At 37.8% G+C, this 27,716-nt stretch overlaps 1 protein-coding gene across 2 annotated transcripts in view; it reads left to right on the forward strand.

The window, feature by feature from the left end:
• The window catches only part of CTNNA3 (catenin alpha 3), a 1,199,527-nt gene that overhangs the window by 1,077,825 nt on the left and 93,986 nt on the right, over positions 1–27,716 (forward strand). For both annotated transcript variants that reach the window (XM_081158218.1, XM_081158219.1), the window contains exon 14: positions 10,714–10,806. In XM_081158218.1, the coding sequence (XP_081014344.1) occupies positions 10,714–10,806 (93 nt within the window). The remainder of the gene's footprint in view (positions 1–10,713; positions 10,807–27,716) is intronic.

Below are 27,716 nucleotides of genomic sequence, written 5' to 3' on the forward strand. Positions count from 1 at the left end.
GAGGGGTATTTCTGTTTCTGCTATTACGGTCTTCTTTAGTGTTTGCTCTGATAATGAAGACATATGCTGCAATTTCCCCCTCACCTATCGAGAGCTTTGGTCTGTGTCTACATCAGCTTCCAATATCATGCCACATTGATAGACCTATTACACAGTGACAAGGCCAGCTCTGCTCTCTCACATTAAGTTTTGCAATCTTGCTGTTTTTACTGCTGACATGTCCTTGTAATGGCACATTCATCCTTAAGCAGATTTTCTTCTAACACTCATTGCTTGTGTTGCTGCCCCCGATGATAAAAGTAATAAATATATAGTGTGAAAATTTGGAAACAAATTATAAAGAAGAAAAACTAGATATAATACTTCACTCTTTTTTCCTCATATATATGCAATGTTTTATGTAATTAGAAAATATATATATTTATATATGTGTGGATTCAGTTAAAAGTGTATTACGTGGACTTTTTGTCTGATATTCCAGGTAGCCGTGTTTGTGTCCAGAAATGGAAGGTCAGGGTGTGTTTATTAGTCATCTGTAGCCACCACTGCTGATAGTATTACTACTATTACTGCTGCCAACACCACCATTACTCCACCTCCACCATCATCATCATCATCGTCATCGTCATCATCATCATCACCACCACCACCATCATCATCATCATCATCATCATCACATTGTTTTCAGCAGTAGCACACCTCCTGCCCATAAAGCAATGAGAGTAATCGCCCTGCCACAATTCTCAATGGCATCGTCAGTTACTTTACTGCCTGTGAAGGACCCACACATCACGCTAAATAGTCCTGGACAAGATAAGTTTCAAAACTTCTTTCGAATCTGAGATACTAACAATCCAAATAGGACTTGTGATCTAGAATTGTGTTAAACGTTTTAAAAGAAGGTTGTCCTCCCAATTCAGTTACTTTTTTAAGCAAATATTATCTTTCCTCATACATTGTAACCAAACCTGCAATAGCCTTGCAGAGTGAAAGGAGAAGTGAAGGGGGTTTAATCAGTCATTTAGTTCAGTCCTTTCATTTACTTCTGAAGACGTTGTATCCTCAACAAGTTAAGTACTTGTTTGAGGTCACAAGCTATTAAAGGGGGCATTTGGCCTAGAATCCAGGGACTCAGTCCTATACTATGTCCCACCACAGTTCTGGCCTTACTGAAAGAAATTTCGCAAGTTACTTACCTTAGGTTTTCTGCTTTTAATTTGGAAAGAAAATATAAACCCACAGCTCTGTCCAAAACACACCTAATAGTTTTGCTGATTAGTGTAGCCTAATGTGTATAGAACTGAAAGAAAGAAAGAAAGAAAGAAAGAAAGGAAGGAAGGAAGGGAGGGAGGGAGGGAGGGAGGGAGGGAGGGAGGGAGGGAGGGAGGGAGGGAGGGAGGGAGGGAGGGAGGAAGGAAAGAAAGAAAGAAAGAAAGAAAGAAAGAAAGAAAGAAAGAAAGAAAGAAAGAAAGAAAGAAAGAAAGAAAGGAAAAGAAAGAAAGAAAGAAAGAAAGAGAAAGGAAAAACAATCACGTGGGAGCATTTTTTTATTTTTATTTTTATTTTTATTTTTTTGGCAGATCCATTGGCACACTTTTGCTCATGCTAAGGGTCAAAATTGAAATCATCTCAAGCTGGTTGTATAACTTAAAGCCAGGGTGCCAATCTGTGAAGCAAGCAGGATTTCTTTTAGTTTGGTTTTCTAAGGCAACATACCATTCAAGGTAGGGGGGGCCAAGTTTGCTGAGGCCCAGACATTGTATCTGGCAGGGGGAGGTGGAGATTAAGGACCAGTATGGTGAAGGCCCCTAAATGCCTGGCCGGCCTGGCTCTGTGAGGATGCTGGCGCTGTTTGAAACTCACTGTCTACACTTGTCAGTTTTAACTACTCGATTCCCACCTTTCGGATGTTTTTGTGCCTGCTAAGCCACATGGTTCAGAAACTAGCGGGGAACCTGCTCCTCATCAGCTCTCCTAGCTGTGTGATGTCGGGGAGTTTCCATGAACTCGAAGGCTCGCTTTCCTCAGCTATGGTGTTAAAATGATGACCTTTGCCTCTTGAGGTTTATCGCTGACATTGACTGAGAAAAGAAATGTGGAATAACCCAGCAGAGTTGTTCATGAACTCTTTTAAGACCTCAATTTAAAATGATTACTTCATTTTTCGGTTCTCAAAGAGAGGAAAGTCAAGATCCTGATTTGGGTCTGGATATTTATAATATTTGAACTTTCCAAAAATATGCTTTTGTCCAACTCCTGTTCTCTGTGACTTCATTAACTTTTCAACTTTTCATGTCTTTATTTAAACCTCAAGCTGGAATACTTTTTATGACAGTTTTCATGAATCAGACATGACAGCCTGGGAGTCAGAGCTAGATCGCCAACTCATTAGGTGGTTGAATAAGTACAATGATATTGATAATGCCCATTTCATTTGTGACCCTCTTGCTGATTTGCTGTGTGCTTTTCTAAAGTTATCAGCCTCGTTGGTATTAGAGGAATGACTGCCCACAGGCTTCCTGATAGAAGGATTGAGGCTCACATATCATTTACCTGTGTGATTCTACCATGGCTTGAGTCCTTAGAAAGGCCTTATGTAAACTTAGGTGATTATAACCATCACCCCTTATGATAAACATCATAAACCAGGCTCAACCATAAGGTATCAAATGATTGGCTATTTGATGGCTATTGGCCTGGGGGTAGGTTCCTAAGTAGTGAACTAATAGAGACTGATTTTATGTAAAATACATGAACAACTAAGGATCAAGGTTGTGTCTCCTCTGACAATAATATTCTGCATGCTTAGTATTTATCTCCCCGAGTTGAGTTGTCCTATTTCACTGTATTAATCACATCCTCTTGTACTTAATAGACACAGTCTTTCCTCTTACTTTAGGGTGTATAGTTTTATATTCTGCAACTTAGCTTTGTCAAACTCTGTTTCAATTGGTGTAGCCTTTAAGGGGTCCAATACTCACCCAGGCTCCTTGGTTTCCTCATATGGAATAATTCATATGGTGTAATATTCTTCACATGCTAGAAGAAAAGAAATGTCTTGTCAAACATAGAATGTTAATGGTACCTAGAGGCACTTTTGAATCGTTTTTTTGAAAGATTATAAGAAGAAAATCTACCAATATCTATTGTGGCAGTTAAGGGCATATGTCTTTATTTGCATCTTTATTAATTTTCTAACCTATTTTCTTTCTTGTTTTCATTCACTAACAGTCATACTTCTTGCGCAGCCACTATTTGCCAGGCAGTATGTTAGGCACTTGAGTTATAGAACTGTGAATAATACTAGAAGCCTTCTCACCCCTTGTGAGAATGGAAAGATAGATGAATTGAGAAGATTTATCATGTTTCTAAATAATATGATAGATTGGAATATGTTATGTTTCAATCAGCTGAACTCAGCATATTTACCAGATTTCCCCTGATACTGAGATCTCCTAGTACTACAGACATTTCATCCAGATTAATATTCTACTTTCAGTTGAAACATGAACTCATAAAATCTTAAAACTCGAAGGACTTGAAGGCATTATCAAGTTTTCTCATCTTTATTTTAAAGGTGAGTGAATTGAACCATAGGAAAATTAGGAGATTTGTTTAACAACATAAAATTAATTGGAGGCAAAGTTAGAATGAAAATGCAGGTATCCTGACTTCAAGTTCATTAATCTACTCTACAACACAAGCCTAGCAACTTTCTGGCAATACAAGGAATACCCTCCTGGCTTACCTTGGGGCACTTTATGTTTATTCCCCTCTTCTGCCTGACATTTCTAAGGAAAGGTCTCCCTGTCTCACCATTCAAATTCAGTCTCACACCTTCTGACTCTAGGGAACATCTTTTATTTCTATCTCGTATCCTTACCTTTTATCTCTCTTGAGGGCAAGGATTAGGTTTTATTTCCCTGAGGATGTCCAGTATCTAGCATAATAGCCTATTTATATACCTAAAAAAGACATTTAAATGTGTTAGTCGAGATGACTTAACTTGATTTTTCTAACATCTTTATTACTGATCAAACAAACATGGACTATTATTGACTATCTCTAGGTAATAATTTTTTTATTGTGAGTAAAAGTTTTAAAAAATAACAAAGAATAAACACCACTTATTGAATGCTGGTGTTAATATTGCAACCAAGTTTGTAATTTTATTTTCATAAATCTTTTGATATTGTCTTCTAATTATTTGGTTAAGACTAAGATGATTAAAGAGTGCCCTCTTCTGTTTTGTAACCATAATAGTATCATATGGGGTATGAATTTCCGTCCACAAATTCAGATGTACAAGAAAAAACAATTACTACTCTTTATTTTTATATTTCCTAAGGCAACTAAGTTTTAACTTTGCTCATGGGAAATTTAAACCTAGTTATTGGGCCTCCCCCTTACCTCTACTATCTCTGTTGTGACAAGGTGAGCCAGAGCTCTAGAGCAGTAGTTCTCAAAGAGAATATTCCTCCCCCTCCCCAAAAAAGGATATTTGGAAATGTCTAGAGATATTTTGGATTGTCTCATCTTGGGATGGTCCTATTACATGCAGTGGGTAGAGGCTAGGGATCATGCTATACATTCCACAATAGTCAAGATAGCCTCTTACAATCAGGATTATTCAGAGCAAGATGTCAACAGTGCCAAGGTTGAGAAACTTTTCTAGAGCCTTAGACAATATCCAGGCAGCTGAGAGAACCACCAATCATTGTCATTTTCTCACACTAGTTACCAGTGAGATGCTCCTTGTGGTAGCCCATGTAGCTCCTGAGGGTTTACTACTTGCTGTTTCCATGAAAAGTTTGTGGCACAGGACCTTGGTGAGACTTGAAACTGGCTGGGTTTGGTAGATGGCATTTTCTCTGAATTTTTTTTTTTTTTTTACCCATACTGCACGACTAATACAATACATAGATGTCTTCCTCCTCTTCTAAGTCTAAGAATTTTGAGCTTGTGAAAAATTTCTCTGCTCATAATCTATTGTCTCTAATTTCCATAGGCTTTAAAAAAAAGTCTTGGAATCTTCACTTCAAACTTTCTCTTAGGCAAGGAATGATTAAATCAACACCTACTGAAGGCAGAAGGCGAAAGATTAAACATGACTTCATAGCTCAAAAATGTCCCCATGACCTTCTTTTGACATTGACAGCAAAGCTCATTGGTCATAAAATCTTTTATTTCTTTATTCGGTTAGGAAATTTTATTGAGCACATAGTATATGCTTTCTCAGGTGCTCAGAGTGAGAAACAAGACCGACAACATACCAATTTCCGTGGAAGTTATGTTCTAATGGAGCAAGACCAAAACATATCACTTTTTGAAATATAAAAATAAAAAAAGGAAAAAGAAAAAATATATAATTTCAGGTTATAATCATAGGAGACCTAAAGAAAAACACACAGGGCAATGTAATAAAATAAATTTGGGGAAAGGGTTAAGTCTAGGTAGACTGGCCATGGAAGACGGGATAGGACTGAGAATAAACTACCTGAGCCCCCACTGTGAGAAGGCCCCACCTGTAGGAAGAGCCTGCCATGCAAGAGAACAGATACAAAGAGCCAAAGCTCTTGATGTAGAAAGAATTAATGAGTAGGACATACTTAAGGAGTAGAAAAGAGGTGAATGTAACGGGAATGACAGAGTGCCAGTGTCCTAGCCAGAGGTGTGGGCGGCAAGTGATATGTGTGTGCATACGTGTATTCAACAGGGGGCATTTCTTAATTTCTATCATTTTAAAATGTGTTATTGATATATCCCTATTTTTTTTAAGGATTTTAATGCTCTACTCTCTACTGTGACATTTCAAAATCCTCCTGTATTATTAGCTCAGCTGGCATGATCTTCCTGAGCACATTACGCCAGCCTGCTGCTTCAGAAGGCTGCCCATAGCATCCTTCCTCGCAGCTTTTCTGAGTGGCAGACAGCTACTGACACTGCTTTGGTGGTTGCTTGATTTTAGTAAGCTAGTGACGGATAGTCAGAGAAGTACGATTTATGAATAAATCATGCGTATGATTTAGAATTCAACCTTAATTCTGGGAGGGAAATGCCAAGCATGACTGCCATTTCCTAAACTTTCTTCTCCCTCCCTCTCTTCCTTCCTTTCTTCCTTTCTTTTCTTTTTTGCTGTGTAATGGCCACAAATTTCTTTCTTCACCTTTCAATATTAAACATTTATAAAGTCTGTGCAAGTGAATTTTTAGTTATAATGATATCAACTACCTGTCTCACTAGGGATTCTAAAAGGATTGATGAAAGTAAGTCTATAGAAAGCATTGAGTCCTTGAGGGGAAAAAATACAATATCAATGCAGTTATTTCTACTGCAGTAATATATATATTTTACATATATTAAAACCACCAATTTACTGTGATCCTGAAGGTTAATGTGTCACTGTTAATTGCAACTCCAGTTTTTATATAAAAACCTCAGCCTAAATATTTTCAAGTTCTATACTTGTTCTTGGTCTTTATTTGCACAAATAAAATGACATCTTATAATAATAGTAATCATAAGCAATATTGAAGCATTAGTATTTTCTAGTAACTGAGTAATGTTCCAGTCCATCATATTATTTTATCTTCACAGTAACCCTAAGAATTGGGGGTTATATTTTTTGCCATTTTACAGATGAGGAAATTAAGCTTATTTCAAATCTCTTTAGGATGCCTAGGCTTCACAGTAAGTAAGAGTTAAAATAGCAAAATACAAAATAGTTTTCCTGAATTCTAATATGAAAAATGAGTAATTACTGAGTTTGCTAACACCCTTTTCACGAACAATTGGACAACTTTTTCTTGGTCTTGTTTAGGGGCAGCTCTGCTTAGAGGAGTTAGTTTCATCATTCCTATGTTAGAGTAAATCATTGCAGATGACAGTTTAAAAAATAATTTTATTCTAATCCGTGATTCAGTCAGATTGAAAGAGATCTTTATTTGGGATTTAGAAGAAAGCAGTGCATGTGGAATTATAATAAATCCTGTTTAGCACAGTGGCCTACAAGTCAGACGAATGTAACTAGAGGCAGCTACTAAGAACCGTATCAATCCAGGATAATAAATTTGGATTATAAGAAAGGCATCCCAATTTCCACCAAAGTTTTATTCAAGAAATACAAAACAGTGTGATGAGACGGGGGACAGGATGGTAAAGGAAGAAGGGAGGAAGCAACAGACAGTAAGAAACACACTTGCTGCACCCCAGGCATGTCTGTGGGCCAAGCTCTTACTTAAAGCATGTTGGTACAATTTAGTGTCAAAACAAACTTCAGGATAAGGTATTATCTAAAATTTGATCCTTAGTAAACCAAAGTTTAAAAGGTTACACAAATGTTCAAAGTCCCATAATGACTAATTGAAGGACCAGAATTCAAATTCAAGTCTCTATTAATCAACAATATAGGGTTTTTCTACCACATGTCTCTGCCTGTAAGATAGTCTCCCCTCCCACATAATGAATATCGATTAGAAACACACACAATTCACACACAGATGCGCTCTACCCCAGTACATTTCCAGATGTTTAACTTTCTAATGTCACCAGATGAGTAAAAACAAGCTGTTTTTAAAATTTTATTTTTCAATTATAGTTTACATTCAATATTATTTTGTGTTAATTTCAGGAATACAGCATAGGCGCTAGACAATCATATACTTTACAAAGTGTTCCCCCTGATGTTTCCAGTAAGTGTACAATAGGGTAGCCATCCTCCCCCTGCCTCTTTTAAACATATCTGCTCTTTCTATTATTATTTGTCTTCAGTCCTGAAGGAGTTAATGTATCATCCTATAAATGATTGGAGTATTCCTATTCTTTTCTTAGTTTCCACTTAATTTAAATGATAATATTGTATATTTAACATTTTATTTTTCAATGCCATCCAGCCACTTGCATTGCAGAATGCTGCCAGCAAGTGTTTCCAACACTCCCCCATTGATTTTGTTCATGAAAAAAAAGAGGTCAGTGTGGTGGCTTAGCAGGAAAACTATTAGTGGGTTCAAGACAAAGAAAAGCACAGAAGTACCTGGGCGTAAATGGGAGCCTTTTCCCTCCCTGCAGTATCACCAACAAAAATGGTACTTGTGACTTCTGACAGCAGCAGTTGTTCTTAGTTTCTGTTAAGTAACTTTATTTTGGGGTTGAATAAAACATTGGAATTGATGGTGAAGTTATATATCACTACCTCACAGAGTACCACCCAAGTAATAAAGGAGACACTTATATGAAACAGGTCACAGTCGGGGCACCAGACAGCCTTCAGCTGCAAAACAAGACCCAAGAAAGGGAATTTGATCAACTGAGTTTATTCAGATGTTACAGAGGCTGGTGGTGGGTCATGGAGGGGAATTGCAAAGATCCTTTCTCAAGCACGCTGTGGGAAGAATACACACAGATGGCTAATAAGAAAGATGTGACTGTGCAGAAGTTCCACAGTGTGAACTCATGTTATTAATACCTAAGAGGGGAGAGTAAATTGCTCTGTGATCTTAGCAGCAAAGGAGGACTGCATATCGAGATCAACATATAGATAACAATTTCTTAGCATATTGGAGGCCTTGGTAAAAGGGGGATGTTAATGTCCCACAGGAGTAAGCTGAAATAAATGCAAAGAGGTGATGCTCACTGCAAGTGTTAGACAACAAAGAATGTGCTGGTTAAAGATCCGTGAGATAAGAGAGAATCTCAGGCCATTTGTGGTTATGAAATTGATAGTGTTGCTCCACAATGTGAACTAATCATTGTGTTCCCATCCCCGGGGAAGGAAGCCTCTTACAGCTCTGAAAATAAACAAAGGGCCTGTGTGCAATGCAAGGTTTAAGGGAAACCGGAGCTGCCCTGAGGAGGCAGGTGCTGCCTCTTTGCAGGTCGTTAGCAGCCAGGTGTATGTAAAAGATCTTTCACTTCGCCTTTGGTTATTTTTCAGGAAACCTAAATGTTCGTATTGTAGATTTCTCACCAGGGCTTTGTAGCAAAGGAATCGTGGTTTAATGTTGAGACTGTGTCAACTAAGACAAACATTAAGTTAATTCTTGTTAAATACTTTTACTTGCTTTTGCAATAAGGACTGATTTCTTTAAATTATTTCCCCATTGAGACTAAGGGAATGAAAACTTTGAACTAGAAAAAACAAACCACCACAAAACAAAACATTTAACTTTGAAATACAGAAGATGGAAGCACAGTAAAGGTACAGTTGGAACAAGTGTTTGTTGCTGCTGCTGTGTTTCGTTTTGCTCATATCCAGCTGTAGTTTTGGCTCTCACTGGTAATTTTGCTTCATTCATTCAAAAGCATGTCTGTGCTAGGTTGTGGTGATGTGATGGTGAGCAGGGCAGACCTAGTCCTTACCCCACAGAGTAGACAGTCCAACAATTGGCTGCCTGATTCCCCAAACAAGAATACAGTAAAGTATGATTAGGGTTATGAGGGTAAAAGTAGAGGGAGTAAGGAAAGGCTTGGCAGAGGAGCCCAGCCCAGCCTAGGGAGTTCCTGCCCAAGACACCTCTGAACAAAGAGACGCTTAAGCTGAAATTGGGAAAAAAAGGAATGGAAGGAGGTTAACTATTTAGAATAGGTACTGAAGATCATATTAAATTGTTATTAAGTTCTTAGAAAATGTAGTTTCTCAATAATTTTTAGTGGCATTTCGATGTCATATGGCTTTCATGATAACCATTCCATTCACCTACGAACACCTTGGTTTGCGGTAACCACATGCTGCTTAGCCAAATCGCCACTCACTGAGAGAAAAACTTCCTTCTGATCAGTTTTGCTCTCTTTTTCTTTCAAAATTTATTAGGATGTAAAACTGAAAGCAACAAATGAACAAACAGGACAGACACACACACAACAACTCACAGACACAGATAACAGTATGGCGAATACCAGAGGGAAAAAGCAGTGGGGGGTTTGGGTAGTAAAGGGTGAAGGGAGTCAAATATATGGTAACATAGGGGATTGGACTTCGGGTGGTAAACACACAATGCAGTGTACAGATGATGTATCACAGAATTGTACACTTGAAACCTATATAATTTTATTAACCAATGTCACCCCAATAAATTTTAATTAAAACATTTATTAGGATGTAATTCATACACCATTAATTTCAACAGTTTAAAGTGTGAAATTCAGTGTTTTTTAGTATATGCACAAGCTTGTGTGACCATTACCACCATCTGATTCCAGAACATTGTTATCACCCCAAAGAGTAACCACATACCCATTAGCAGTTGCTGCCCACTCCCTCCGGACCCACACTCTTTCTTTAGGGTCCGCAAATCAAAGTTTTGTTTGTAGATCTGTATGCTAGACATAGCACGTACATGAAATCACAAATATGTAGTCTTTTGTAATTAATTTACTTATTTCACTTAGCATAATATTTTCAAGTTTTACCCATGTTGCAGCATGTGTCAGTTCTTCATCTGTTTTTATGGCCAAACGCCATCCCATTGTTTGAATTTACTACATTTTGTTTATGCATTTATCAGTGTAGATATGTTTGACACATTTCCATTGTTTGGCTATTAGGATTGATGCTGCAATGAGCATTGGTTTACAAGTTTTTGGTGGACATGTTTTCCTTTCTCCTGGGTATATATGCCTCGGAGTGGAATTGCTGGGTCATGTTGGTCTCTGTTTCCTGCCAGACTGTTTTCCCTTTTGTGTTCTCACCAACAATGTTTTGCTTTCTGTTCACAGACCCCAGAGGAGCTGGAGGATGTTTCTGACCTGGAAGAGGACCTTGAGGTCCGCAGTCACACCAGCCTTCAGACGGAAGGAAAAACTGACCGGGTATGTCACCTCCCTGGGGGGACGTGTGTCCTGTGCCCTTTCCTGGTCCATCCGGGCAGCCTCTCAAAGGGGGGACTCCGGACCTGGAGCTGGTTTTGCAGAGTCAGGGAGGAGAGCCCCGAATGCAGGGTCAGCAGCGTGAGGGGGTGAGTCCCTCCACCCGGAGAGCACAGGGAGGCTGGTCAGGGGGCGGGCCGCCTCCGAGCGCTCCTGGTCTTCACAGCAGCCACGGGGGTATGAAAGTGGGACGTGTGCATGTTTGTTTAGAGCAGAAAAGAGAAACAAGGAGTTGTAAATGTATTCTGAACTTCTAGGGGAAAAAAAAACTGAGGCAATACTCCTCTACTTTTCTTCCTTCCTGCAATTCCCTTTTCTGCCCCCACCCTCAACACACACTCTCTCTCTCTCTCCCTCTCTCTCCCTCTCCCTCTCCCCCTCCCCCTCTCCCCCTCCCCCCCCCCAAAGATGTCAATCAGTTTCTCAGTTACCCTGAGATACTGAACTTGACTGACTTACACCCACCACTTAGGAATCTGTGAATTGGTTTCCTAGACACCAACAGCTTGCAACTGCCGACCAGCCTACAAAACTGCGGTCCGAAAGCCAGGCGGTATAACACAGTGGCTGAGCCTTTCTCTGCCTCAGTTCTCTTATTTCTAAAGCGAGGATAATAATAGTATTCTATAAAAGGATTATTGTGGGAATTAACTAAGTTAACTAATAGAGCACTTAACACAATACCTAGCTCACAGTAAGTTCTCAATAATCAGTTATTATTACTCATAGAAGTTGTAGCAATAGTAGAATTATCATTATTACTATTATTATTGAATTAGTTAAATTCAGTGACCTGAAATTTGGAGATGAATGGGAAAAGATAAATTTAATTAAGTTACATATTTTCAAATCTTCAGAAAACCTAGGACTGGTATATATATGTCACAACACTTTTGTTTTATCAGAAATGTTGCTTTTCTTGAGTTTCCATTTCTTGGTGAGTATTTGGATTATTTATCAGATCTCTAGAAACCAGTTCATGTTGGGAACTGTCTGGGGGCACAGAGCATCTGGAGATAGTTTCCTTCTAGTTGGCCTCCTTGAAAGAGATCAAACATTACAGATGGCAATGAAATTGAAAATAAACATTGCTGCCCAGCTGGTGTGGCTCTGGATCATCGACCTATGATCCAGGAGATCATGGTTCAATTCCCGGTCAGGGTATATGCCCGAGTTGTGGGCTCGATCCTCAGCAGGGGTCCTGCAGGAGGCAGCTGATCAATGATCCTCTCTCATCATTGATGTTTCTATCTCTCTGTCTCTCCCTCTCCCTTCTTCTCTCTGAAATTAAGAAACACATGTTTTTAAAAATTAATAAATATTGTTAATGGTAAACTGCTCTCACTTTCAATGAAGTGAGTGATTCACTTGGGCTGCTGCTGAGTGACTAGAAGTGGCAGGTAGGTGTTAGCTTTCAAAGGAATTGACAGGGATATTTTGTTAAAATAAAGGCAACTTTTAGGATGATAGGATTAGAACAAACACGCCTTGGTTCTCATTCTGGTTTATCACATGAAGATGACAAACCCTTGGTTAAGACGCTTCAAACTTAGAAAGTTTAAAATTCTTTATCTGGAAAATGAGAATAGCATACTGTGTCACAGAACCACTGGTAACACCAAAGACGATACCGCATGTGAGAGTGTGTAATAAACTTTAACACTATGTGCTAAGAAGATATAAGTTGCTGCTTCTTATTTTCATTTGCATTTTGTTCTTGGATGGGATTATAGGCCAGCTAGACGGCCACCTGACCGTTGTAGGTTCTGAAGCTGCTGATCTCCGTGGTCCTGGATCTTTAGAATCTTTTACAGAGGCCATTGTTTCTAACCTTGTGGAAATTACCCTGAAACTTCTTTGAATCAAAGATCTCTGTTGCACTGAGTGCATTTCCCTGATGATCCAGTTCATTGGGAATGACCGTAGGTGACAGCTTACCACTGTCTGGTGATGAGTAGATCTCTGACCATCAACTGGGAGTGACATTTTATTCAACCTGGCCAGCCTCTGCTTTCATAAACCTCCCTGCATACATTGCAAATAGCTTAGATTTTATTCGCCTGCTGCCTTGAAGCTTCCCTGCAGTTGCTGGGAAGCTGCTCAGATATTCTAATACATACACAACCTTGTGTGAGGCACTAACACCCCACAGAGCAAACCTTGCACAATACTCCTCCATTCCTTGGATGGGTCATTTTGAAGTTCATTTTCCACAGGTCCTCAAAAGTATCCCTGGGGGATCAAGCCCCAATTCTTCCTACAGCATTGACTAGACTGATAGTATATCGTGCATTGGTCTTTATTTCCTGGGTCATTCTTCCCAGTCTCCCAGTTCTATTTCCTAAGATCTATTCCCAGAATAAACTACTTTTCATTCTTAGACTCTGCTTTTGGGGAGAAACAAAGAAAGGTAGTCTCTTTAAATATGCTACCTAATGATCACATTAACTCTGATATATTGATATTATTTTCTAGGTTTTACTAACAAGATTGCTGAGGCTCAGATTTATATAACTTATCTAGTAAGTGGATCATGTCTTCAGACTAAGAACCTTGGTGATTACCACCTGTCAGTTCACATAGGTCATAGAGTTAGTAGAATGAATCCTTTACTAAAGAGCAAACCAATAATCATCATTACAACAAACATGATACACCATTGATGGAAGGAAAGAGAACAGAATAAAGGATGTTACAGTGGCCTGAAAAAGGGAGGAGCAATTTAAAGAGTAATTATCGTATAGTATGAACAAGTTAACAACAGTAACATCCTCTTACTGAATATCTATGTCGTGAGTTTCCATTCTCATACCTGAAGTTTATGAGATTGCTGGCCAGGAAGGATAGCTCAGATCTGTCCCCTACCCATATCACCTGACCAGAACCAAGATCATGTTTAGGCAGGTTTCATGATCTCTCCCAGGCATCTTATATAGCTCCATATTTCTTATAATTACACCTGTGTTTAGAATATATTCATATGTTTCAGGATTTTATGTTTGTATCCTACCCAGCATTTCTAAACTTTGTCTTCATTAGTCTGAGTGTACCTATGACACCTTTGCCAGGTACCAACAAATTGAGAAGATACCAAAATTTTTTGAAGTGGGATCTGTTGAGAATTATATGAATGCCTATGCCATGATCAATGAGGGATTCTTGGTCACTGCACAAGACAAGTGTTTGGGTTCTTTTTGTTTGCTTCTGTTACTAAGAAGTAAATGCCTTTTCTGGTTCTTGTATTATGTAGACTCTGCTATATCGAACATGCGCTAGAACCAATTTTAGAAACTGTTTAGTAATGGAGTGACAGTTATTTATTATCATTTTGCTCTCTGCATTTCACTCCCAGTAGCTTTGGCCCAACATCATCTGTTATTGCTGTCATCAGTGGAAAATGCCACTGGGCATTGTAAAGGTCTGAAACCAACAAATAATGGTTTAGAGTCCACAGTCAATGAGAGTGGAAATACTAAAGGACCAATGGTGCATGCCTTATGATGTGGCCGAGGAACAGCAGTAGAAATTAGTCACTACCTTAATTACTAAACAGGAATACTCACTGGACCGATACTGTGGTTATAACCAGTGATCAGGCATTCCACAGTGAATAAAATACAGGAGTGTGAGTTTGCTACGGGTTTAGAGATCATTCTTCAAAGAACTATTAAAAACAATTGTCATGCTCTTAGCAAGGAAAAAATATATCTTTTATGTTAAAAACTTAAATTTGAAAGATACATGAAAATAAACTCCTATTAAAATAGTCAAACTCCTAAAAGTATTGATAAGTTTTTTGTAAGTCCTAAAAGATTATATTAAATACATGCTAAATGATATTTTCTAAACAGTTACACTTTATAGTTTACAGAATATCTTTAAATTGGTGTCTTATTTGACCAACGCCCTAAATTTGTTTTTTAATTTTTTTCTTGATTTTACTAATTAGTCTCAAAACTGTTTCAGTAGTTTGGATAAGTCAGGTAGACGGGGACCATAGTCCAGGTCTTCTGGCACCAACCACACTTTGTCCCATATAGCACACTTGTAAGCTTGGGTAGAATCTCAACATCCCTTACAATCTCATTGCCTGACTCTTGCTACAGTCAGTATTATAGAGTTGATACCATAATTTCTGTACTAGAAAGAAGACTCGTAAAACTGAAGACCATAAACCTTAGTATCAGATCTGTGTAAGCCTCACAGATTTCTAAATGTCCCAATACTGCAATCCCCGTCACTAACATCAGTTTGTTGATTACCATTGAAAACTATATAGTGATGCCCAGACCCTGACAGTATCCCTGGTGGATCGCTTTGTCTTGATGTAGTGGAGTAACAAGTAGGACAGCAATCTGAGGTCTCCAAGCATAGAATCCATAAGATAGAGGCAGTTACTTCTCTGTCAATCTCTCATCACATTGGCTTCTGTGATATTTCATTCCAGGCAGTATTTCTAACTTCTAGAAAATGTCCCTGGTTTGTTGTTGGCAATAGGGGCCACAGTAGCAAGAGAGACTCAGGAAATTGCTGAAGTGTCAGCAAGTTGGCAACTAAAAGTATGTTCCAAAAGCCTACCTGGGGGACAATTTTGGATTTAGAAAGACTCTTAATAAAATAGTTTGAAAGAGAATTTGTGAATGAAATCAGTGACCAAGTGACTCATCGTTTCTAGCATATAATGTAGAAGTTAAGAGTATGGACTTGGTTCAAATGTGGGTTCCACCAATTACTATCCATAAGGCTCTGGGAAAGTTAGTTTTTATTTTTAACTTTTAGTTTTATCACTTGAAAAATTGTGATAATAATGATAGTATCTATTTTATGTGTTTTTGAAGATTAATCTAGATATATGCCAGGAACTAAAGTAAATTTTTCATATAAGAAATGCTCAATAAATTTTGATTTTTATAAAAATGAATTTCATGGTAAGTGCAGACTTGAGTATGCTAGTGTTGTACTTTGACTTCCTTTTGAGAAGCTCAGGGAGCTTTGTAATACAAATCTCTTCTGATATGAGATTACTTTGGTTGCCTGGTTTTGAGGTGCTAAACATTTTTGACATCCTAGACATTCTATTAGCAAAAGTTTTTAGAAGTTATGTTTTCCTCAGGGGAGGGACTTGTCATGAACTGCTTTAAGAGGTTAAAAGGAGATGGCATTAGTGTGATATCCTTAATGATACTGGTGCTTTTATGTAGATGTATAGTCACATAAATAATGTAGAAATGAAATAGTGATCACAAAAAGCAACTCTTGATAGTGGGATAAAACAGGAAATTGGACCCAATAATTGTCATTTTATTTTCTTTATTATTGAAAGCCTGGCCTAGCATTGGGAGGTTTTGGTAGCTTGGTGTTCCATTGGTTTCTTAGAGTCCCGAGTTACCCTCAACAAGTTATACAGGGCTTTAATTGCCTGGTTTTATGATACAAACTCTTAAAAAAAAAGAAAAACAGGCCATTCTAATATTTGTAAGACACATGCTGAAGACAGTTTTGCAAGTAGTCATTTAAAATCACTTTTTCCTTCTCTTGACTTGTCCATGAGGAATACATAGGGTGCCCCCCCCCCCCAAATGTATACAAACACTTTGAATAATCATAAAGGCAGTGTTTATTAAACTACATTTCATTTTCAGAATTGAGCTATCAGGTGTTAAAGTGTGTATACATTTTTGGGGGGGGGGGCACCCTGTATATTCTAGTAATTTTTCCCTCTACCGACATAACTTGAAAGCTAATAAGGCCTAAAAACTAAATCAGGGATTTTGTTTGCATCTCACACAGTTTAAACTTTGCTCACAGTGTCCTGCAGATGAGAAGTGAAAAGGGAACTCATTTTAGGACTGTGTAAGGCCAGTTTTTTATTTGAGGGTATCTGAAGCTGCGGTCTCTAATTGCTAAAATTCAGTTTAATGAAATGTAATATTAAAAATAAAACAAATGTTTATCATTTCAATTGTAGCTGTATTTCAGCATGATAATGTAATGTCACCTTTTAAATCATACATTATTTCTCTTTATTGATGATCCAAATTAAATAATTAAACATATCGTCTTTATTTGTATGAAGACTAAGATTTGTCATATTTTTAATATAATATCCACTTAAGAGCAAATAGTTTGTAAACCTGCTCTGTCTTAAAAACTATCTTTGCGCTCATCAAATCGACATAAGCTCTATAAACAGAAGTAAATTATGGCGGAAATAAGAACAGTTGCCTAGGTGACTGAACACAACCTCAAAACGTCAACAGCAGCAAATGAAATGAAAACATCAAATCTTAAAATACTGTAGATGATTCATGTTAAAAAAAAATGCAAAAGCCACGAGCACACTAACTTCATGTCGGTGATGGGGAAACTTTCTCGTTGCTACTTTGCAGCATGCAGTTAGCTGAATATTCTCTATCCTGACAATGGAAAATGTGCCATGGTAGGGTGGTTTATTTTAGAAATTGGAAGCATTTTAATAGGCACTATTTATCATCAGAATGCACTCAATAAGTCAAATTTGTACTGAATTACCCTACAGCATATAGGGAGACATGATCTCATTACCTTCTTTATGATATAATTTGGTTTAGGTTACTGTGGAAAACACAGCTGGGGCAAACCTGGATTAAATCACATTATTCAGTGGTAATACACTAGGCAGCGCATTCTCTCCTCATTAGTTTCTATCATTTCAGTGGTGCGTTTGGCAATAACTCTGCTTTCCTGTCTTTCTGAGCGCTCATTCGCAGTACTTCATTATTTCCTCTCTCCCCACTTGTTAAGCATTAGGATGCACTAGAGTTCTGGTGTGAGCCCCGTGGTTCTCTAGTTCTCCCCACCCTTCCTGTACGCTCTCATGCAGCCCTAACGCTTCAAGTACCATGTAGGCAAGCCTGTGTCCTGAGCTCTGGCCGCATGTCCGTAGGCCTGGCAGCTTCCTCTCAGATGACTCACAGACACCCGTGGCACTCGCTGTTTCAGAGCCCGGGTGCGTCGGTCTTACCCCATAAATATTCCTTCTGCCTTTCTATGCATCTGGTTGCACAACTAAACTTGTCTATTTTTTCATCACCTCCACTCTCTCTACTTTCAAAGGAAAATTTTCCTGGACAAAGTTAAACAGAGAAGGAAGACTTTATCCAACAGTATTAATAATTAATAATAATGAATGAATGAATAACTAAGAGGGGAAAGAGACCAGAGCTCAGTTTGGGTTCCATTCTGCTGAAACAAAGGGCTAAAGATTTTTCAGAGACAAGGTGAGGGGGATCATAGGCCATCTGTGTTTGCTAATTGGCTTTACCCAAAGGAAAAGTGAATTTTCTCTGTCTTGATGACAGGAGGCCTCTCATACCTTGGAGCCAGGCGGCCTTTAAAGTTAGGCTCCTGCTCTCCCACAGAGACTGGAGATATTGTGTCTCAAGGGGATGGCTCCTTGGTCCTTGAGAAAGATAGTCCTGGGTTGTGAAACTGGCAAACAGCATTTAAATGTATTTATATTTCAAAGGGGCAAAAAAAGAATTTACGGTGATAAAAGTTATGTAAAGCACATGCTTTCGGGAAAGGGAGATCAGGGGCCTGGAGTCAGGAAGCAGCTCATCTAAAGTTTAGTCAAGCTGACGGGAAATGGAGAGGTTCAGAGATGTTCACCGAGCACATAGGGTGATGGGTGAGTCAGATGAAGATGCCGAAGAGTTAGACCCTGTGTGGGAGAGAGAAAGAAGCCAAGGGCAACTCAAGGTTTGTGGCTGGAGGATTGGGAATGTGGACTTGCCATTCATATTGACATAAGGGAGACTGAATTGAGCAGATTGCAATGGTGGAAGATCAGAAACTGATCTTGGATATGTGTAATCTAAAACGTATATTAGACAACCAAACGGAGATGTCAGGTGGGCAGATAGGAAATTTACAAGCTAGACTGGAAGTCATCTTACATGCAGAGTTTTCCATTGCAAATTTACAGCTTTCCTAACATACAGTGAGGTTTTATATATTATGAGGAGACCATATTTTTTCTTCAAAGACATTGATCGCTTTATGTCTAGCTTTAGACCTCACCCTTCCCAAATCTCTTTGCTGACATACTTACTCATTTGACACTCATCTTTTTTGGAAGGCCACCTCTGACCACCCTGCTTGAACTGCAACCCCAACTATAGTCCGCCTACTAGGTAGTAAATTTAATGAAGGCAATGATTTGGATCTTTTTTTCTTCATTGTATATTCTCCATACTTAAACAGTGCTGGGCACATTGTAAATATGCCATAAATATTTATTGAATGAATGAATGAATAAATGATGTTGATCATAAATGTGCTTTGGGGAAAAAATGTACTTAAAAATTGGGGGAAGAGAGTGGTTTCAGATACAGCATTTGTATCTAACATATAATTTGTCTACAAAATAAATAGGATAATTCTTATTTTTCAAAAATAGTGTCTTAGTAAATAATTGCCCACGTGTGACAGTCATTTGGAAAAAAATTCTGAGGCTCTTGCTTAGGTGATCCTTCGCCTTTTTGGGTTTAGAGGTTTTTGTGATAGACGTCTGGCTACTAAGTGCTGCCCTTCTGCCCATTCTCTGAATTTATCATTGAAAAAAACCCTATTTTTTTAATGTTAAATATTTATAATATATAAATAAAATGACTTTGAATTATTAGTTTCTGGTGAAACATAAATATTTACTACTTTGCCCATTAAAGACAATGTATAATATAACAAGTAAGGGAGAAAAAGGAGCTCAGAAGAAAATATTATTTTAAATAATCCTCTGATATGCTAAAAATTACCTTTGCACGCTGAAAGTACCACAATCTAAATCTAGGCCTAAGTATATGTATATTTTTAATAAGTGAGTGCTTATTAACTTACATTTATTCTTTAGAAATGTGATTATGTATTTCTTATAATGAGCTGCATAGGCTATAACAATATACATATCTATGACTTGGTTGAAATCCCATGTAAATATGAATAGACATAGAACATAGGCATTTCCCTCAAGGTGGAGTCATCAACTCTATAAAGATCAGGTACTTTTAAGAAACAGGGCGTTTTTGAATGTCATCCCTGGACATGTCTCCAGATTTCTGATTCTAAGATAATTCGAAGAAAGAGAACACAATTTCTGGAGCCAAACTCCTAAGTTTGAATCCTGACTTTGCCACTTAAAACTGTTGACATTGAACAAGTTAACTTCTCAGTGTCTCAGTTTGCTTATTTTTAAAATGGACCTGCTCACACCAAAGAATTATCATGAAGCTTATGAGTTAATATTTGTTAAGAAGCAGCACATAGTTAACTGGTCAAACTTCAGTGACCATCATCATCACCAATGCCACTATCAGTGTTAGCAGCAGCAGCGTTTGTTGAATGGATGCACATTTATGACATCTCTGCTAATATTGCAGGTTGGTAATATTCACACTCTTGATTAAGTCCTCTTGAAATTTTCCAGAACATTTTGTGGAGACAGCCAGTTTGATTGACCAAACAAAATAAGTTTCTTCCTATGGTTAAAACTCTTTCCAGGGGCTATCTTGAGTTTCTAGGTAACTTGTGGGATGGGTGGTCCTTGAGACAGGTGCCTGGCCCTGGTTGAGTTAGGAGAAACAATATCAGGCTTAAAAAGATACTAAGTATATTGAATGTTAAAATAGGCACAGAAAATATATCATAGAAAACCAGTGTTGCCAGGGAAGATTTAGAGTCTTCTGCATCCAAGAATTATTCATGTTCAGGAAGGACTTATTGTATAATTCATAGTCCTGGTCACTTAGAGCTTTGCAGTGTAAGACACAGCAATTGAAATGTGCTTAGGGAAATATGTAGTTAGCAGAGAGAAATGTGAAAACATGGCCTTCTGGCTAGAAAAATATTCACCTTGCACACTAATGAAGGCAAGCAAACGCATTTCCAAGTAGGAAATTTTGGTAGTTTCTAGAAGTGTATGACTTGAGAATATATAGCAATTCTCTGTCCAGGTTGTGTAGACATGATGACACACTAAAAGTATTCCTCATCAGTCCAGGGAATTTGTAAAGTGTAAATTATGTATTTCCAAAGCAGCAATTTGGAAGGTTTTAATCTCTTTGCTCTCCAGCTATCATCAACACATCTTTCAAATGAAAAGTAACAGAGCTACATTAGTCTTCTCTCCTCTTTCTCAGGCTTAACTAGAGATAAGAGGTCCAAACCCTCTACTAACAAAACCCTGTTTGCAGAGGAGAGTAAAGAATCTAAATAGCAACAAAGTGCTTTATAGTTTTAATTGACTTGAAGGTTAGAGTTTTAAAAGACAGAAAAATCCTCTAAAATTAGCAGTAACTCATACGTACTTTTTACTGGCTTTCTGATGGAACTTCCAAGTTTTACATATTATTAAAATTGAATTTTATAATGTCAATTTTAAAAATTCTTCCAATGCCCTGTTGTACTAAAATTGCATATTTCCCCCTTTCATAGATATGTACCTTTGAATAAGCACATCTTCTTCTGTAGCCTATTAAATTAAGAAATTTTATATACCTGAAAGCAGACAAATGTGACTCTTAGGACACCAAGATCATAGAATTGGTACTTGAAATATACTTTTAGGGAAGCTGGAATTAGCATGGCCTTCCATAGAGGAGTCAATGTGACAAGAAAATATCCTCCTGGTTTAAAAATATTTTCCAAATTTATTTTCATATTCTGTCTTTTATCTGTAAAATATATGGATATGCCTAGCTAGCATATCACAGTTGTCCACTCTGATGATGATGATGATGATTGATAATAATAACAATGTCAGCAAGAACATAATTATTTACTTAATGCTTAATATGTACCAGGCACTTTAATTTTGTTAAATTTCCTCCAACATCACCTTTGATTTAGACATTACTCTACCTACTTAAAGTATATAGAAAAAGAGAAGTTCTGTAAGTGCCCGGCATCACACGGTGTGAGTGACAGGCTGGGACTGACCCAAGTGCGCCTGTCTCAAGGGCCTGCCTGTGGCCCTGCTCCTGCCACTGCGGACACAGCCTCCCTTCCTACCGTCCAGGCTTTCGGGGGAACTGTTGGCATAACACCTCTCTCTGCCCTGAAATGCGCTAGATTGAGGGGAGACTGAAGCTGCTAGAAGCCTTAGGCCTGGAAACCGCACTCAGAGCGGCAGGAGCCTGCGTTTAGAATCTGCGCCGTGAGAAGCAGCATCGGCCGTCGCAGGCCTGGGCCCGCGCTGCAGCCGGGAGAGGCGCTGGGTCAGCTGGTGCTGTGAAAGGGGAACGCCGGGCGCTGGAACCTCCTGACGTTATGTTAAAGGGATGGTGGAGAAAAGGGGTTCTCTTCCCACAATTTAGTCTGTGAAAATCTGCAGGACCCCCTTGGTTCTGTTTGCTTTCATTTTTCTAAGAGGCACAGAGAAGTAAATAAAAGAGCGCCGGCTTTAGAGTCACCATCTCTGGGGTGAGTCTTGGTTCCTTTTATTAGTTATTGTGTGTAATGGTACATCCAGTCCTGTTTACTTAGTATTTCTCTGAGATGCTGACTCTTTATATTTCAACTTAGATACTGTCTATCTCGAGGTGTTGTAATAGAATGTATAAAAAGTATGCAGTGTAGTGATAGAAACGTAGGTATCTCATACCTGGTCAGTTTTATTACTATAACAGTGTTGCTAAAATACAGTGATATCTAATCATAAGGGACTCATGTTAGGCAGTGAATTTAGTAGGAGCCCTCTAGGTCAAGGTGAACCAGAGTAGGACATAAAAATACACTTCATACTTTAATTTGTAGGGAAGGAGTAGAGAAACAAGTATTAAGAATGGGAATAAAAGAAATGAGAATGAAAGGAAGGAAGGAGAGGAGGGAGGAGTTATCTTGGGGTATGGGATGACCTCTATTTATCAGAATAATAGTGTGCAATGAATGGGAGAATATGACTGACACAATCTGTACTAGATAAATATATATATATATATATATATATATATATATATTTATTTATTTATTTATTTTTGTGGCCTTGGGATAATAAAGGACTTTCTAACTATGATAACAAAAAAAGAACAAAGAAAAAAGCAGACAAATTTGACTCTTGAAAACACAATAGAAAATAAACTAAAACAAAATACAAAATCAAATCTGAAAAACTATTAAAAGACAATATCAATTTAAGATAACAATTACAATATTTATAAGAAAGTGTTTGTATGTAAACAGATTATCATCAATTAGTAAGAAAAAGTGACTCCACCTTCCCCACCCCACCTCCGCCATGAGAAAAAGGAGCACCGTGCCTGACAAGGATGTTTACAAAGAATAATGCACATTTATAATAACCATGTAGAGATGAAAGACATGTGAAGGCAAACAGCAATGAAATTCTATCTTCCTATCATTTTTGCAAAAATAAAAAATATCCATTGTCAGAAAGATTTTTTTTTTTTGGGCAAATGGATACTTACATACTGTGGGAATACTAATAAGGGTAAAGTTTCTGAAGGGATATTAGAAATTATGCACTGAAAGCCTTTATAAAAGTATTTTTTCTTTGTCTTCTAGAATTTACCTCTAGGTATATTTGAAAAAATGCAGAAAGGTATCTATCAAAATCTTCACAATGCACAAATCTGTACACACTGATATTCAGACAAACATATAGGGTGTCCCCCCAAAATGTATACACACTTTAATTTCAAAATTTCAATTTTGAAAATGTGTTTTAATAAACACTGCCTTTATAATTATTCAAAGTGCGTGTATACATCTTTGGGACACCCTACATGTATCTTACCCATCTACATATATACGAAATGAAAAATACCTAACAACCACTGAAAACGTAAATAGATGATACTAGATATATATGACGGATAAGAGGGATATAAAACTGTGATGAAGCTGTATTTCTGCAGTCATTGAAATACTTTATAATAAGATGTTTAAAAAATAAGAAAGAACAGAAAAGTCTATTTGGTATGATGCCATCTATGTGATATAATTTGTAGAAGTAATCACACTTATATGTAGTATTCAAGGATAGCCACAGAAATGTCACTTTCAAAATCTTGGTTGTATAAAACAATATTTTATAAATACACAAGTACTATGTATGAAAGTACTGAGACAAAAAAGAAGTCATTGTAGTGTTTACAGTTTGTGAATAATTTTATACACCCCATATTGTCCAAATGAACTTAAGGAAAAAATTAACTACCTATAGTTTTACTAACAAGAGAAAACCTTGATTATAAATTCATTTCATTTTCCCAATCTCTAAGTTAACTAATAGAAAGAATATATACTTTCACTGAATATTTAATAAGTCATGTGTTTTAAAGTCTGGTACAAGAAATTTCTGTCTTCTGTCTTTTGATGGAGGCTACTGACTCTCGACTCAAACTGGCGAAATATCCTTTTACTTCGTAACAATAGAGAGCACTACTTAGTGACCAGTTTTTCAGTCCCATTCTGATTGGTAGAGTAGAACTTCACCACTTCAGTTCTGTGGCTAAATTATTATTGATAAGAATGATTGAAAACAAAATACAAGTGAGAAGACAGACAGGCGTGCCAGGTTTCACTAGCTCCACAGTCTGACCAGCTCATCGGCATCAGCAGGAGCCAGAGTCCACTGACTCTTGGTCAAAACATCAGTGGGAAGCAGGGCTTTGTCACATTGTATCCTTGCCGCTTTGGGTCAGATGATTCTTTGATGTGGGAGTTGTCTTGTGCACTGCAGGACGTCCAGCAGCATCTCTGCCCTCTGCCTTGCTGATGTGGTAGCACCCCCATGCCAGTTGTGACAACCAAAATGGTCCCAAGAGATTGTCAAAAGGCACTGATGTGGGACTTAGCGGGGGGAGGGGGGGGGGGGTTTAAAACCAACCACAGTACCAGCCATTCTTGGGAAAATCTGCTTTTCAGTTGGGTCCTTCGTAATTACTTTTATGCTAAAATAGCTCTTTTAAAAAAATAAAATAATAGTGATAGTAGATGATCAGTTGTTTTGTGATGAAGTACACCGGCACCTTTTTGTTTGTTCGTTGGTTTTGAATGCGTGCGTTTGTGTGTGTGTGTACGTGCGCATTTGTGTGTGCGTTTTATGGCCTTGGTTGGTAAAATAGAATAATCTGCAGCATATGTTCTTTTTCCTACTTTATTTTAGTTTTACAGGTCTGTGCGAACCCATGCTTCAGTACCTTTGCAGAAGCATCCTATCCTCTCTTTCACTTTGAAAATGTTTCTAATTACTATAGAAGTTTGTTTGTGAGCTGCTGGTATTGAGGCTGCTGCGGTCGGAACGGTATATATCTCCCTGAAAGGTTCTTCCAAACATCCTGGAATGTTCCCTTTGGAAGCTTACCTCATTGAGACCTTGATTTTATTTTCTGTTTGTGCTGATCCGTAGGCACAGCTCCATCTATATCCTGCCTCAGTGCTAAGTTAGGCTCACGTGTCAGATGCCGCCTCTTGAGCGGAGTGTCTCATTTCTAGTGCCTGAGTGGGATTTTACTTGGAAAGGCCTAGTGTGCTGCTAAGTGCCTTCCTAATCCAGATGTTTGCCTCTCCAAATTCACATTCAGGAGACAGGAGGAATTCTGTTTGGTTTATTTAATTTTGTTGTGTGTTCTGACCATATGGATTTGGGTTATGCATATGGATGGGGGGGGCACTGTTAACCCTGTGTTTCCACTATTGCAGCAACAAAGGAGTTGTACGAGTTTTGAATCTCAGGCAGCAGTTGCACCAGGTTTTAGTTTACGTATCCATGTAAAATAATATTTTTGGAACTGCATTAAAAAAGGAATTGAATTACCTGCATTGCACATAGAGGGGAGAGTTCTTTGAGATCAGACAGTGTAGTACAGAAAGAAGTAGATACATCAAGCCTTCGACATTTGCTTAGAGAATTAGGAATAGTACAGGCAGAGCAATGGTAAGCATAAATACATAAAAATAAACTAGTGATTTTTAGCACTTAAACTTAGGTTCTTTTTGGAACTGTTTAAATTGACAAAATAACATCCCAACATGGTGAATTTCTGGGAATACTCTCCCATATTCTCTTTCCTTTTATTTTTCTTAATCATAAAATTTTAAAAAATTAAGCAAGAAAATGCAAACAATAATATTATGCTATCAATAAAACAAGTTATTTAAAATACTTCACTATTATTACACAAATGTGCTGTAATCTATTCCAGGCGCAATTCAATTCTGCTTTGAGAACTGGATTCATCTAAGGGATTGAATGGCAACTGATTAAATTATACCAGCAAACAGCAATTCTCAGTTTCTTACATGGAAAACTCATGCTGAGGTTAAAATGATGCCCAAAGGAGGCCTCACGTTAATGGGAGATTCACCTCGGTGTTTCCTCTATCATGTCACATTTCCTCTTTTTGTCTACCTGCCCCTCCCTAATTAATTTCCCCCATGATTTATTTCTCACTAACCATCATTTTGTTAATAACACTGAATAAAAGTATAACCTTAAAGTTTTGAAATGGATATCCTATTTTGTCATGTTTGGGAAATCTTTTAAACTCATTTTGGGCGGTGTTCTTTTTGAAATATTATAAGATGTAATCTAAAAGAGGAACTGTTTGGTGGGATTCTTCTGTAAGTTCCTCTCTTCTAGATTTTCACATACTGCCTCACTTTGTAAATTCTCTCTCTCTTTTTTTTTTTTTAAACATATCTTTATTAAGTTCAGAGAGAAGAAAGGAGGGGGGCAGAGAGAGAGAGAGAAACATCAATGATGAGAGAGTCATTGATCGTCTGCAGCCCGCAACCCGGGCATGTGCCCTGACCAGGAATCGAACCCTGATCTCCTGGATCCGAGGTCGATGCTCAACCGCTGAGCCACGCCCGGCCGGGCACTTTGTAAATTTTCATGACAGCGCCCGGAAGGCTTTATCACTTCTGCTGAAGTCTACTTACTTGATGATTCTTATCTTGTCAGGAGACTCCAGAAAATCTTGGCCTCCGGGGACCAATTCCTAACTAGTATCCCAGTGTTCTGTTCCATAAGACCCAAGTGTGGTTGGGTTGTTATACATTATCTTAAATATGTAAATACACAAGTAAATATATAAGTAGATGGATAGGTAATAGATACATAAAACTGAAATGTACCTTTGAAATTTGTGTTTTATAAATTGTCACAAACATTTTATTTTTTAATTATAGGATCCTATCTCAGGGAAAATAGTTCATAATTTACTTGGAGATTTAATAAATTAATCTTTCACTTCAGGAGGCTTCAAGAAAATAGAAATATGTAATGTACATCAAGATGAGTTTTTCCCTAAAAATACTATTCTTTTTCTTAATTCCAAAACTGAATTATTTATTATATATAATATTATATATAATGTATGTTACTGACAAAACCTTTTATTTAGGAAACATGTATTTAGTAAGTATGCCTGCGTTTTTATGGGTAATCCAGAATCTCCAGAAGTCATATTCTGTTTCTGGTAAGTTTCAGAGCACTGCAGGCAGCAAGAGCATCGAAAACCAAGACCACCCTAGTGGGAGGTGGATTCTTGCAGGAATGGTCTTGTATGAAAGTGTTTTATGAAACATTTGGACAGGGCACACTTTTGGAGCCTGTAAGGCTACATTTTGAAAATACATTTAGTCTCTTCTGAAGACTCACCACCATTCCTAATGTCAGTCAGCGGGTGCTCAAAATCTGGAATAGAAAAACCTTTCTCTGGGACTCGGTCACCTGTGGTTATATTTGGGACACAATAAAGTCCAGTGAGTGCCTGAGTGGTCAGTAATAAATACTGAAATGATTTCCACAATAAAGAGGGTAAGAAATACCTAGGAAGGATAAATGAACC

This window comes from Miniopterus schreibersii (assembly GCF_964146895.1).
Source record: "Miniopterus schreibersii genome assembly, chromosome: 14".
Taxonomy (NCBI): domain Eukaryota; kingdom Metazoa; phylum Chordata; class Mammalia; order Chiroptera; family Miniopteridae; genus Miniopterus; species Miniopterus schreibersii.